This window comes from Phyllopteryx taeniolatus, chromosome 11, assembly GCF_024500385.1.
Source record: "Phyllopteryx taeniolatus isolate TA_2022b chromosome 11, UOR_Ptae_1.2, whole genome shotgun sequence".
In the NCBI taxonomy this organism is placed as follows: Eukaryota; Metazoa; Chordata; class Actinopteri; order Syngnathiformes; family Syngnathidae; genus Phyllopteryx; species Phyllopteryx taeniolatus.
The window spans coordinates 13,892,024-13,904,041 of record NC_084512.1 but is presented as its reverse complement, the minus strand read 5'-3'; the positions used below and the strand labels follow the sequence as shown (position 1 = coordinate 13,904,041).

The window sequence follows — 12,018 nt, the reverse complement described above, 5'->3', positions numbered from 1 at the left end:
AGAAGAACAAGTAGAAGGACACATCGTTGTATTACTGTCTCCTGCACTTTGGATGTCAAGTCTCTCTTGTGAATTTGACTCTTACGGCAGCTCTGGATGTCTGTTTTATGAATGAGTCAGTCTTTAGTAAATCCAACCAATGGTTTCTCTGAAATACACTGCCCCACTATGTGTAAAGCCTTATATTTTTTTCTTTATTCATAAAATGCTAATAAGGATACACGTACAACTGTTGACACATTTTACTCTCCCATGTTGATTGTTTTTTTTTTTTTTTTTTTTTTCCATGTTGTTCACGATGACATTTAATATGGACTGTATAATCACAAGTGATGAAAATGTAGAACTTAACCCTTTGTTTATCCTTCTTTATAATTGTCCCATGCAGGATTGGGGTCGTCCAGGTGATTTGTGGAACTTGGACATCCGGTGGCATGTGCCCAGTGCTGATGAGACCACCTTTACCTTTTATTTACTGGGCCTGATTCTTAAGCCAGAACTGAATAGGCTTCAAAGTTTTGCTGAGGGAGAACAAGAAATGAGCAGGTATAATGCAACACAAAGTATGTTGCAATGCACAATGCATTGTGATGTCCATCCAGGTCCAATGTAGTTTTCCTTTAAAGTGCGATAGTGGCATTTACATGTTCTTTCTCATGTTTTTTTCCTCTGCAGAGATGATGTCTTACAGAGTCTCACCATTGTTCAACACTGTCTCTTGGGAGCCGGTGGTCTTATGCCTCCCTTGAAAGGAGAGCCTATACCTGAACTGTGAGCAGTTTTGCTGATCAAAATTGTTGTGGTATTAAATTAATATTGTACATTTCTGGATGTGTATTTGATCACCTTCAATGTCCATAGTCTACTGGAAGTGTTTTTAGAAATATTGAATTATATAGCCAATGAATATATTCTAGTATGTTAGGTCTCTAGAGTGAGAGAGCAGCTGCTGGTGGTCAAATTTGTAGGGGACATTGGTTTAAATTCGTCCCCTAAGTGTTTGTATTGTTTCTTTTGTAAATCGTTGCGTGTAATGTTACCACTTTTTTTTTCTCTTTTTTTCTCCCCCTCCTCAGTAGTGATAGAGAAATGATACATACCTTTGTGTGCTTTTTGGAACAGGGTCCATAGTATGGTGACTCTAGAGGAGACCACCCTGTATACTGGAACAAAGTATGGTATGCTCAACACTTTCATTTGAGATAGTGTACATTGAAGAACAACTTATGTATTAAAGTGAGTATTCTCTTAAAATGTAAATGTCATCTTTATTTGCAGATGAGTCCAAAGAGAACTACAGAGATTCCATTTGTCATGTGATGAGACAGTTGCTTCGTAAGTGCTGTGGCCACACCCCAACTAAGTTCTTATCACTTCTTCTAAGTCTTAGTTGATGTTATTTTATCTCTTTTTAAAGATTATATACTGGAACACTCTGAAGATGACACCAAGTCTCTTTTTTCCATTATCAAGGTAAACAGACTGACAATCATATTTTTTAAGTATTCCTTTTAAGTGTACTTTTAGGTGAATAAAATGACAGTATCATAGTTGTTCTGAACAAAGTTGCTTTATTACATAGTGAATACTTGTGGATCACCTGAGTCCCAAAACAAATACGAAAATATATGATTTGAAGATAAAAAGAGTTTATTAGCCATCATTTGAAAGTGTTTGTTGTTGTCTTGAATGTCTTCTAGATTATCAGTGAATTGCTGCACTTTAAAGGTTCCCACAAACATGAGTTTGACTCTCGCTGGAAGAGCTTCAACCTTGTGAAAAAATCGATGGAAAACAGGGTGAGAATTTTTATTGTGGTGGCATCTAATGTGTTTGGTTTAAATCCATTGAAATAAGTTACCTTGAGGCTCGCGTTAAGCCATTTAAACTTTTTTTCTGCAGCTTCATGGCAGAAAGCAGCATATCAGAGCTCTGCTCATTGACAGAGTCATGCTCCAGCACGAAGTAAGTTGATAAAATCTTGCCATTGTGTTGGAGCCTTTTGAAATTTTACCACTTTGTGGATTATCAGCTGCGCAAGCTGACGGTGGAAGGGTGTCAGTACAGGAGCATTCACCAGGAGCTGATGAGGGATCTGTTGCGCCTCTCCACAAGCACCTACAGCCAAGTGAGGATGTTGCAAAATCTACCGTCTGTGTGCTATGAGTTACCCTGTCTTTATTTTGTTTTTGTCTGTTGACATAAATGAGTTGGATTCACTCACCGTACTCTAGTCTATAATTTTGTGACTTAAATACTTAAAATATTTTGATTTCTTTGCAGGTACGTAGCAAAGCTCAAAGTGTACTGTTCACTTCACTTGGCACATACAATTTCTGCTGTCGAGATGTGATTCCCCATGTCCTTGAGTTTCTCAACCCAGACAACAGCAGCATCACACAGCAACAGTTCAAAGTATGACATTGGCAAACTATTATGTTTCTCTATCATGTCTATTTATGATTTGCATCAGAGTAGGTGTTAAATGTTAGCACATGATTGTCTCTGCCTTTCCAGGGTGCCTTGTATTGTCTGCTTGGGAATCACAGTGGAGTGTGCCTGGCCAATTTGCATGACTGGGAGTGCATTGCCCTGACTTGGCCTGCTATTGTTCGATCTGGCCTCAGTTCAGCCATGTCTTTAGAGAAGCCCTCCATAGTGCGGCTCTTCGACGACCTCGCTGACAAAATTCACCGACAGTATGAGACCATTGGGATCGACTTCTCCGTAAGAATGACACTTTTTAAAGAACAATTGAATAATGTTTGATTGAGACATGCGTACCATGAACAGAACCCACCAAAATAAAATGTACCTTTTCGTCCTATAGATCCCTGAAGAGACCTGTGATGTAGCCAAACAACTTATGGTCACTGGAAATCCCTTTCCTAAAGACCCTATTCCTTCAGAGGAAGAAACATCAAAAGGAGTTCACAGGCAGGAACTCAAGAATTTAGAGTCTGGCAAGTAAGTTCTTTCTAATAACATGGCCGTGATTGTCTTACTGTATCATACCTTCAATATTATCTATTTGATGTCAATATTGTTAAGGTTGATATATGTTGTAACTATGTTTTAGGAAGTACCAGCAGCTCATTGGTGATTTGCTGAACTTCCTCAGCAACAGAAACTTGTAGGTTGTTGTAATATTTACCGCATTACACTTCAATGTGTTTGTTTGTCTAGAACTTTGTTTCTAATGTTCCAGGCCGTGGAAATTTGAACACATCACTATTGGCTTCTTGTCACTGCTCCTGAGAGATGACCACCAACTCCCGCCGGCAGCCGTTTTGTTCTTTGTCAAAACCCTTAACCACGACTCCCTCTACGTGCGCAAGGTTATTGGGCCCTCTCCACACCTCACAGCAGCGCACAAATTATGGCTAGACATTAATGGATAGAGACTAGAGCAATTGAAGTGTTTTATTTCGTCCAATAGGTGGCAATATCAGCTGTGGCAGGGATCATGAAACAAATAAAAATGCCTCATAAGAAAGTGCCAGTCAGCCCTTCTGAGCTTTGCAAGCAGCACAAAGGTTTGTCTAGTTTTCATCTTTGCTGTTCAAAAACATTTTATCAAACAAATTGGAAAATGTTTTCTGTTGGTGTAAAAAGGTGCACTTCAAGAGACGGAAGGTATAGTGGCCGGTGACCGCCCAGACAACAAGTGGCTGCAGTATAACAGCAACAGCCTGCCAAGGACTCAGCAGGACTGGGATCTCTGTGCCTTTGTGGAAAAGACTCATTGGGGTTACTACAGTTGGCCAAGGTTCATGTTTATGACTGCTCCATCATTTTGTTTTCTTGGTTGAGGTTTATTGTGTTATATTTAGCTGTTATGCTTTTTAATCACAATAATTTCTAGGAAACTGATGATGTATGCTCCTGAGGAAGAGCAGCCCAAACAGAAGCTAACTAGAGAGGAAATGACAGAGGTTTGTGTAGATTAATGTGCACACAACAGTGAAAACTTTGCAAGTGCACTTTATTGAACTTTATAATTTTTTTTTCTCTTTCTGTGCAGCGGGAGCAGATCATCTACGACCATTTCTCAGACCCAGTATTCATCAAGCAGTTTATTGAGTTTCTCTCTCTAGAGGATCGAAAGGGAAAAGACAAGTTTAGCACGCGCAGATTCTGTTTGTTCAAGGTGAACGCATTTCTTACAGTGCTTTGTTTTAAGGAAAGGACTATGAAACCCATTTTTTCTTTTCCGTTTCCAGGGTTTGTTCCGCAATTTCAGTGACACCTTCCTGCCTCTGCTGCAGCCTCACATGCAGCGCTTGGTAGCAGACACCCATGAGAGTAAGCAGCGTTGTGTTGCAGAGATCATATCTGGCCTAATCAGAGGATGCAAGCACTGGAGTTACTCTAAGGTGCACTTTCACTCAGGACTCATGCTCATTTTTATGTTGTTGCACAACATTGTTTGGATTTATCTTCAACGTAAATGCCTAATTTGCAGGTTGAGAGCCTTTGGGAAGTGTTGTGTCCACTCCTTCGTACAGCCTTGTCCAACATCACCGTAGAAACATATGCAGACTGGGGCACCTGCATAGCCACCGCCTGCGTAATCCTTCCCACTCTACATTCATCATGTCCTTTTTTTATTCTGCAGTTCATGACCTTTTTGTTTGTTCTTTGCCATCTACAGGAGAGTAGAGACCCTCGCAAACTTCACTGGCTGTTTGAGATGCTCATGGAGTCTCCAGTCAATGGGGAGGGAGGCTCATTTGTCGATGCTTGGTCAGCAGAAAGATCGCTTGCCTTACTAGTAATGTTGATACCACTGACAAAATGCTGATTTTATTTTTATTTTTTTGTGGGGGGTTACTTTTCCTCCCCAGTCGCCTGTATGTGCTGCAGGGAGGCCTTGCTCAGCAGGAGTGGCGTGTGCCAGAGCTCCTCCACAGATTGTTGCAGTACTTGGAGCCCAAACTGACTCAGGTTTACAAAAATGTACGGGAGCGGATTGGAAGGTGAGGATGGATTGTCTTAAATTTGTTTCTTAATCTTATCCTTTCTCTATCATCTTAAAGTTCCCCACCAGTGCTGCTGTTTTCAGTTTGTCTAAGTCTCAAAAGTACTGTAATTACTTGCAAATACACGTAGCTTATTTCCTCTGCAATTATGAAACCTAATTTTGTTTGTAAAACAAACTTGAAGTAAAAGATTTATTTTGAGTAAGGATAAATATTTATGCATTAGCTGCCTGAAAAGAGAAAAAACAACTTGGATTTGACCTTGAAAACGATTTACGAACTGTGCATCTTCCCCTCCCTCCAGCGTGCTGACCTACATCTTCATGATAGATGTCAACCTGCCTTACACTCAACCAACCACCTCGCCTCGCATCTCGGACTTCACCGACAGAATTTTGTTACAGCTGAAACCCCTGACTGAGGGCGACGAGGAGATCCAAAACCATGTGGTTGAGGAGAATGAGGTGGGGGAGCAGGATGAGAGAACACAAGCGATCAAACTTTTCAAAACAGGTGGGTTAACACTGAGTGATCCATCTATAACTTTTTACATTTAATAACACCCTCCCCCTTAATTTGGTTGCAGTGTTAAAGTGGCTGATTTCAAGTGCCGGCCGCTCCTACTCCACCGCTGTCCCTGAGCACCTGCGCTTGCTGCCCCTACTCTTCAAAGTAGGTTTCTTGAAACCTGCTCCTTCACCCACTCACTATACTCACTGAAATAGACAGAAGGTGACTAATTCTGACATCTTTTTGCGTGGTTCCAGATTGCTCCAGTCGAAAATGATGACAGTTATGATGAGCTGAAGAGGGATGCAAAGACCTGCCTCTCTCTCATGTCGCAGGGGCTCCTCTACACAGAGCAGATCCCCATGGTCCTCAATGTCCTGCAGGAGGTAAGCCATCGAGCAACAGTAGTTGACCTAACTAGTTTTTTCAGATTTTTATTTTTTTTATTTTTATGACCACTAGTCAATGAATAATAGTAGTGTATTTACTCTACTGCAGAGAATACCGAGTGTTAATTTGAAAGGAGGCCTTTATTTGTACAAATCGTTGTTGTCGAGTGGAAACCCTATGTATCCAAATGCTGTCAATTTAATATTTTTTCACAGATCGATACTGTTGGTCGGTCCTCACGTTTTCTGTTATTTTTACACATTATTAACCAATTTAAAGTGTTGGAAATAGCTTATGAACAAATCTATTCACTCTCTTGGACACTTGAAATGTGTGAGAAGTGTTATAACACTCCACATGTTCCTCACTCCGCGGGAGCCGTGCAGCAATATGCCGCCTCTAGATTGAAAGTCAGGTTTTTTTTTTAGACAATAATGACTGAAAATAGTTAGGTTCCAAAAATTTGAGTCAGCCTGTTTTGTTAAAAAAATGATCACTGTAATGCTTCGGTGCAGAACTAACTGGTCAGCCACGTTAAAATGAGTTTGCACACAGATTAATTTCCACCTATTGCACTTAGTCAGTTTATCCATCCATTTTCCGTACCGCTTATCCTCATTAGAGTCGCGGGCGTGCTGGAGCCTATCCCAGCTATCTCTGGGCGAGTTGTGCAAATTCTAGGTCACATTAATGGTGGAAAAAGTTACAAAATGATAAATTTTGATCTAAATTTCTTTACATTAAAAAAAGATGTCATTTGAACCGGGATTTGTAGACTTTTTATATCCACTGGAGCCTTGTTCTTTTTTATAATCTCTGCCTAGAGATCCTATTGTGCTGTTTAACAAGTGGAAACAAAATAGTATACGACCAATTCTTGGAGCGGAATTTACCTTAATTTTTTATTGTACAAAGATTTTATTCATATATATATATATATAAATATTTAGATTTTATGTTTTACATTAAGTGATATTGTTGAGAAATATCCGAATTTGCACATTATTAATATTTTAGTTTATTTGATGGTCATGCTATGACTTAAGTTACTCAGTACTTGAGTATTTTTTTTCACTGAGTACTTTCTTACTCTTACTCAATTATTTGGAGGGCTACTTTTTACTTTTACTTGAGTCATATTATTCTAAAGTAACAGTACTCTTACTTGAGTACAATATTTGGCTGCTCTACCCACCTCTGGCTAGTTAGTGTTTACAGCCACCTGGATTTTTTTTTTTTTTCCCCTGTGGGGAAGATGTGTTTAAGTGGATAATTGACCTGGCAGGTAATTGAAGAATGGCATCCAGTACAGTATTTAAAAGAACAGTATTAGGTAACGTTTCGTGTTTTATGAATGCAGCACGCAACTAATCTGAACTCATTAGGTCCCCTTTGCTATTGTGTGAATTGTTAAAATTCCCTAAAGACAAACATAAGCTCAGCTCATTATTGACCTGCAATGTCAATGTCACAGATTGCAGGCAGCAGCTCCTGGCACGCTCGCTACACGGTGCTGACATACCTCCAGATCATGGCATTTTATAACCTGTTCACATTCATGAGTGACCAGAAAGCAGTGAATGACGTGCGGGCGCTGGTTATAAGACTGCTGGAGGACGAACAGCTGGAGGTAAAAACCAAACATTCATCCACAAACTAGTTCAAATCTGAAACGGGGGTTCATGTGAGTCCACCATAATTCAACTGTCAGTCTCCACACTACATTAAATACGTTTGTTTGTGCTGGCGGCTTCCTGTCATCTTTTAGCACCACGGTAGTGATTCCGCATTCACCTCCTGGCTCCCCACTCTTATCCCCGCCACCCCCTTTCCACTGGTCCTCTAACTGTTGCTATGGAAACCAGAGGCTGCAGTAATCTGTTGCTATGGAGATCTTTTTCAGATTGAAAGAGGAAGAGAGGGATGAAGTAGAGACGAGGAAGAGTGGGGAATGGCTGGAAGTAGTCATTTTTGTTAGGCTCTACCTTATACATGTAACTGCTTTACAGAGGTTAGCCCATCCACTTAATTTTTGGTGATTCATACTATGTTGCATGTGTCCTATATCAGTCTCCATCACTGATTTAATATTTACAAAATAGCACAAGCCGTCTGCGGTAACAGTTCATTAGATAGAATTTGTACAACGCAATTTTGTTTTACGATCATCCACTCCCATTCTGAAGCTGATTCTGTGATCGTCTAAAGCAGTGTTTCTCAACAAGGGGTCCGCGGACCCCCTACTGGTTCTTGGTGTAATTACAAGTCGTCCGTGAAAAAATCTTTTGAAAAGGATCCTATGCCATTTATAGAAATAGGATTATTCGACTCAAATGTGACTGAGACCTGTATCCACCTAAACTGCAGAGGGGACTTTATTATGATATCCATTGAGATTTATACTTGTTTTTGTTGTTTTGTTACACATTCAGAGACTACTGCTTAAAAATTGTTTCATTGCTTATTTCTGAAATCTACTGCATAACAATTCTGTTTTGTTACATATTTCTGAAAGCTAATGCATAAAATGCTGTTTGTTACATATTTCTGGAAACACTTCATAAATATAATGCTGTTGTGTTATGCCAAGAAGAAACAGCGTAAGTATACTGTTTTGTTTTGGAAGTAACAACTGAAAGGGGGTTCTCACGGTAGATCAAAAATATGCAGGGGGTCCAGGACCCCAAAAGGGTTGAGAACCACTGGTCTAAAGGGTGTTTTGGAAAAAGATTGTGCATGTAAACTCATTGGCAAATCACTAATTCATTCAATTACCCATACAAGGTGAATAAAGTATTTATCTAACCCTAAAGAGCTTGTTTCGTTGTTTCGAATTTCATTATTTTTTTTCATGTTTGTCTGATGTTTGTGTGTGTGTGTGCGTGTGTGTGCGCGTGCGTGTCCATCTGTTTACTCTGCAGGTAAGAGAAATGGCAGCCACCACACTCAGTGGCTTCCTCCAGTGCAATTTCCTGCGCATGGATGCCCCCATGCAGGCTCACTTTGAGGCTCTGTGCAAGACCCGCCTCCCTAAAAAGAGAAAGAGGGGTGTCGGCTCAACAGTGGACACTATACCTTCTGCCGGTAAGGCACGAATGCCATTGTGACCCCAAAAACCACCGATAAAGTGGTACTTTGTTTTATAAGTGCCCCAACGTATGAGCATTTCGATTTACGAGCCGCCTTCAAACGTTCAAACACACTAATACAAAAGTGCGACAGTAATGCCTGGATGAAACTACAAGACAAATTTGGTCTTTCACGATTGCACTATCTAAGACTACTGCCATAAAATCTTGCCGTATCTCGGTCAGACAGTGGCAACACTACACGACGTGTATTCTGCCATCACCGCATTCCGTCTTTTACGATCACTGGGGTTTCTCTTGTCAAATCAAACACTGTTGGAGAAGCGGCGCCAGAAAACGTGTTCCCAGTCAACGGGACCAAATACACTCGGTACCATGGCGACAACAACAATAGATCGTTCCAATTTATTTTATGGGGGGGAAAAAGAACAAAATGAGGCAAAACGTGTGGTGGTCATCACCGGTGCTCGGGAGTGGGCTGTCCATTCAAGGATTGCATGAGGTATGTTCACGTACTTGTCATACAATATGGCTCGCAAGCAGGCAACAAAATGTCCCGTAGCCTAGCAAGTCTAGTGCTTGTTAGTACATAAACATGCCGGAGTTCTGTCAAATCATGCTTTAAAGTTTCGGTATACCTTGGTTTATGCGTCTGAATAAATGTTGACAACAAGGTGCAAGTATGTTGACAACAGCAAACATGGGACGTGATGCGCCGGTCACAATACCCAATCCTATTGGTCGATGTCAAGGTGTGCTGTCGGAGATAGACAGATTGTCATTGATATGTCACACTATACGGAAGATATCTGAAAAAATCAAACATGCTAGACTTTACATTTTGGCGTCGTAGGGCTATTGTAGGGCCAAATCGTTGGCCGTGGATTATGTCACACTACAAGTTTTGTCACTCCCACAATATACGTCAGGCCCGATCTGGGAAATCGCCCGTGATAACTAATCGGGCCAATATCAGGGCTAAAGTCCTTTAGCCTCTAGGCATAAGTCAAAACTCATGTCCATAAGCTCTCATGGAGACGAACAGGCCATGTTCCTGATATTACTCACTATGTCACATCCCTAAAGACACACATACAACCTTTTAGCCATTGTTGTGACTGCTTGTCCCAACGTACAGTAATTACACTTCATGAAACCATGTTTTCTTCCTATGGATTCTTTTGTTTTTTGTTTTGATACAATACAGTGCTATTTGTATTGTATTTTAAAAAAAGAATATTTTTTTTTTTTCAGTGCAGGTCTGGAACAGATTAATTGAAATCATTTCAATTAGGAATATTGATTGTAAATATGCGTACAGTAATTTATTGCGGATTCTGTGCATCACAGATTTCTTTTTTAAAGTAGTGCAATTACCTGCACATCTGATACAGTCAGCTTTGTGACTGCGATCAGCTTGGAGCGTCATCCTTTATTCCCCCGCATGAGCTAAGGCACTGGTGTCAAACTCAAGGGCCGGGGGCCACATCCGGCCCACCACATCAGTTTATGTGGCCCGCGAAAGCAAGTCCAGTGCGTTGACTTCATGTTTCTTGCTAAAATAACATTGCAAACTGTCTTCCCTTTTATATAACGTTGATTGCAAACATTTTTGTTACCAATCCCCATTTCAAAATAAATTGAATTAACAACTTTTTACTGGCTTCTGGTTTCAAATATAGTTATTCATCAATTTTTTTTTTGTGTATTTGTAATAACATGGAGCAATTGTACATTTACTGTATATCTGTTCACGCTCATGACGGCCCTCCGAGGGAAACCATAACTACGATGTGGCCCCCAGCAAAAATGAGTTTGACACCCCTGATCTAAGGCATCATTCCTGTCGGTCGCAGGAATATTTTTCTAGCCCTGGCACAATAAATTTTAGTACCGAAAGATTTTTATTTATTTTTAAGATTTTTTTCATTTGTCTTCTCTCTTTTCCACCATTATGTTTGCCTTCTCTCATTGTCTCTTGCACCCCGCCTCCCTCTTCTTCCACTGAGGGATGGACATTCACCTCAACGCATTGTTGCCCTCAACAGAGTGCCATTCCTCATTGCAGTTATCCTGAGGCTTGACGATCACACACAAACTGCACAAGAACCTCCCCCACCGATCCCCGTTAAAAAACATCATTGAAGGCTTGAGATGGCATTGACAGGGAATAGATGGATTCTGAATGACGGCATTGGCAGGGAATGAGTTAATTCTTCGTACCAATAATGCTTTTTGCTGACTACATTGCCAGCATTGTGATTGTGAGGAACGGTGCAAATGGTTAACCTAGGAAATTGGCTGTTGACACAGTGTCTGTTGTTGACGTCACATAAGCGTGGCATGCTTAATAAGGATATGCTTGTGTTGTGTATGGTCATCTCAAGCGGACAACTAAAATAATTGCACCTCACTCCAAAGTGCAGTTTCAAAATTTGGTATTGAAATGCATATATTTATATAGTAATATATAAAATAATTGGTTGCTACTTCGCGATTTCATTTAGCGCTTGTGGGTTTTCTGGAACCTGCGATAAATGGTTTATTGTAAATTGAGTCGGTTAATTGAGCTTAGTCAAGGAATGTTTAAAACTGCCTCATTTTCCTCATTTTGATGTTGTCACAGACCTGGTGCGGCGCCATGCTGGTGTTCTTGGGCTGAGTGCTTGCATTCTCTCAAGCCCATATGATGTACCCACCTGGATGCCCCAGCTATTAATGGACCTCAGTGTCCACCTCAATGATACCCAACCAATTGAAGTACGTCATATTAGTCTGTTGTAAGCGTACCTTTTCACATTAGTAAATCAACCGTACTGTTTCAACCTTCCTGCAGATGACTGTGAAGAAAACCCTGTCCAACTTTCGGAGAACGCATCATGACAACTGGCAGCAGCATAAGCAGCAGTTCACAGATGACCAGCTGCTAGTGCTCACTGACCTGCTGGTCTCCCCCTGTTACTATGCCTAAAACCTGGTAAAGCATTTCAGAAATATCACCCAAAGAAAGACCCTCCATATTTTAAGCAAAGCACTTACACTAACAT

General features: G+C 40.6%; 1 protein-coding gene across 1 annotated transcript in view; it reads left to right on the top strand.

The window, feature by feature from the left end:
• Positions 1-12,018, top strand: part of psme4a (proteasome activator subunit 4a) — a 30,858-nt gene that overhangs the window by 17,779 nt on the left and 1,061 nt on the right. The window contains 28 exon segments of the mRNA XM_061789396.1: positions 389-546; positions 676-771; positions 1,123-1,178; positions 1,279-1,335; positions 1,418-1,473; positions 1,701-1,799; positions 1,903-1,965; positions 2,033-2,128; positions 2,284-2,415; positions 2,518-2,727; positions 2,831-2,967; positions 3,080-3,133; positions 3,209-3,338; positions 3,440-3,609; positions 3,611-3,769; positions 3,866-3,935; positions 4,025-4,150; positions 4,224-4,376; positions 4,466-4,570; positions 4,655-4,746; positions 4,848-4,979; positions 5,287-5,495; positions 5,569-5,654; positions 5,750-5,878; positions 7,357-7,512; positions 8,804-8,966; positions 11,598-11,731; positions 11,808-11,948. Of these exon segments, the coding sequence (XP_061645380.1) occupies positions 389-546; positions 676-771; positions 1,123-1,178; positions 1,279-1,335; positions 1,418-1,473; positions 1,701-1,799; positions 1,903-1,965; positions 2,033-2,128; positions 2,284-2,415; positions 2,518-2,727; positions 2,831-2,967; positions 3,080-3,133; positions 3,209-3,338; positions 3,440-3,609; positions 3,611-3,769; positions 3,866-3,935; positions 4,025-4,150; positions 4,224-4,376; positions 4,466-4,570; positions 4,655-4,746; positions 4,848-4,979; positions 5,287-5,495; positions 5,569-5,654; positions 5,750-5,878; positions 7,357-7,512; positions 8,804-8,966; positions 11,598-11,731; positions 11,808-11,942 (3,363 nt within the window). The 3' untranslated portion in view covers positions 11,943-11,948.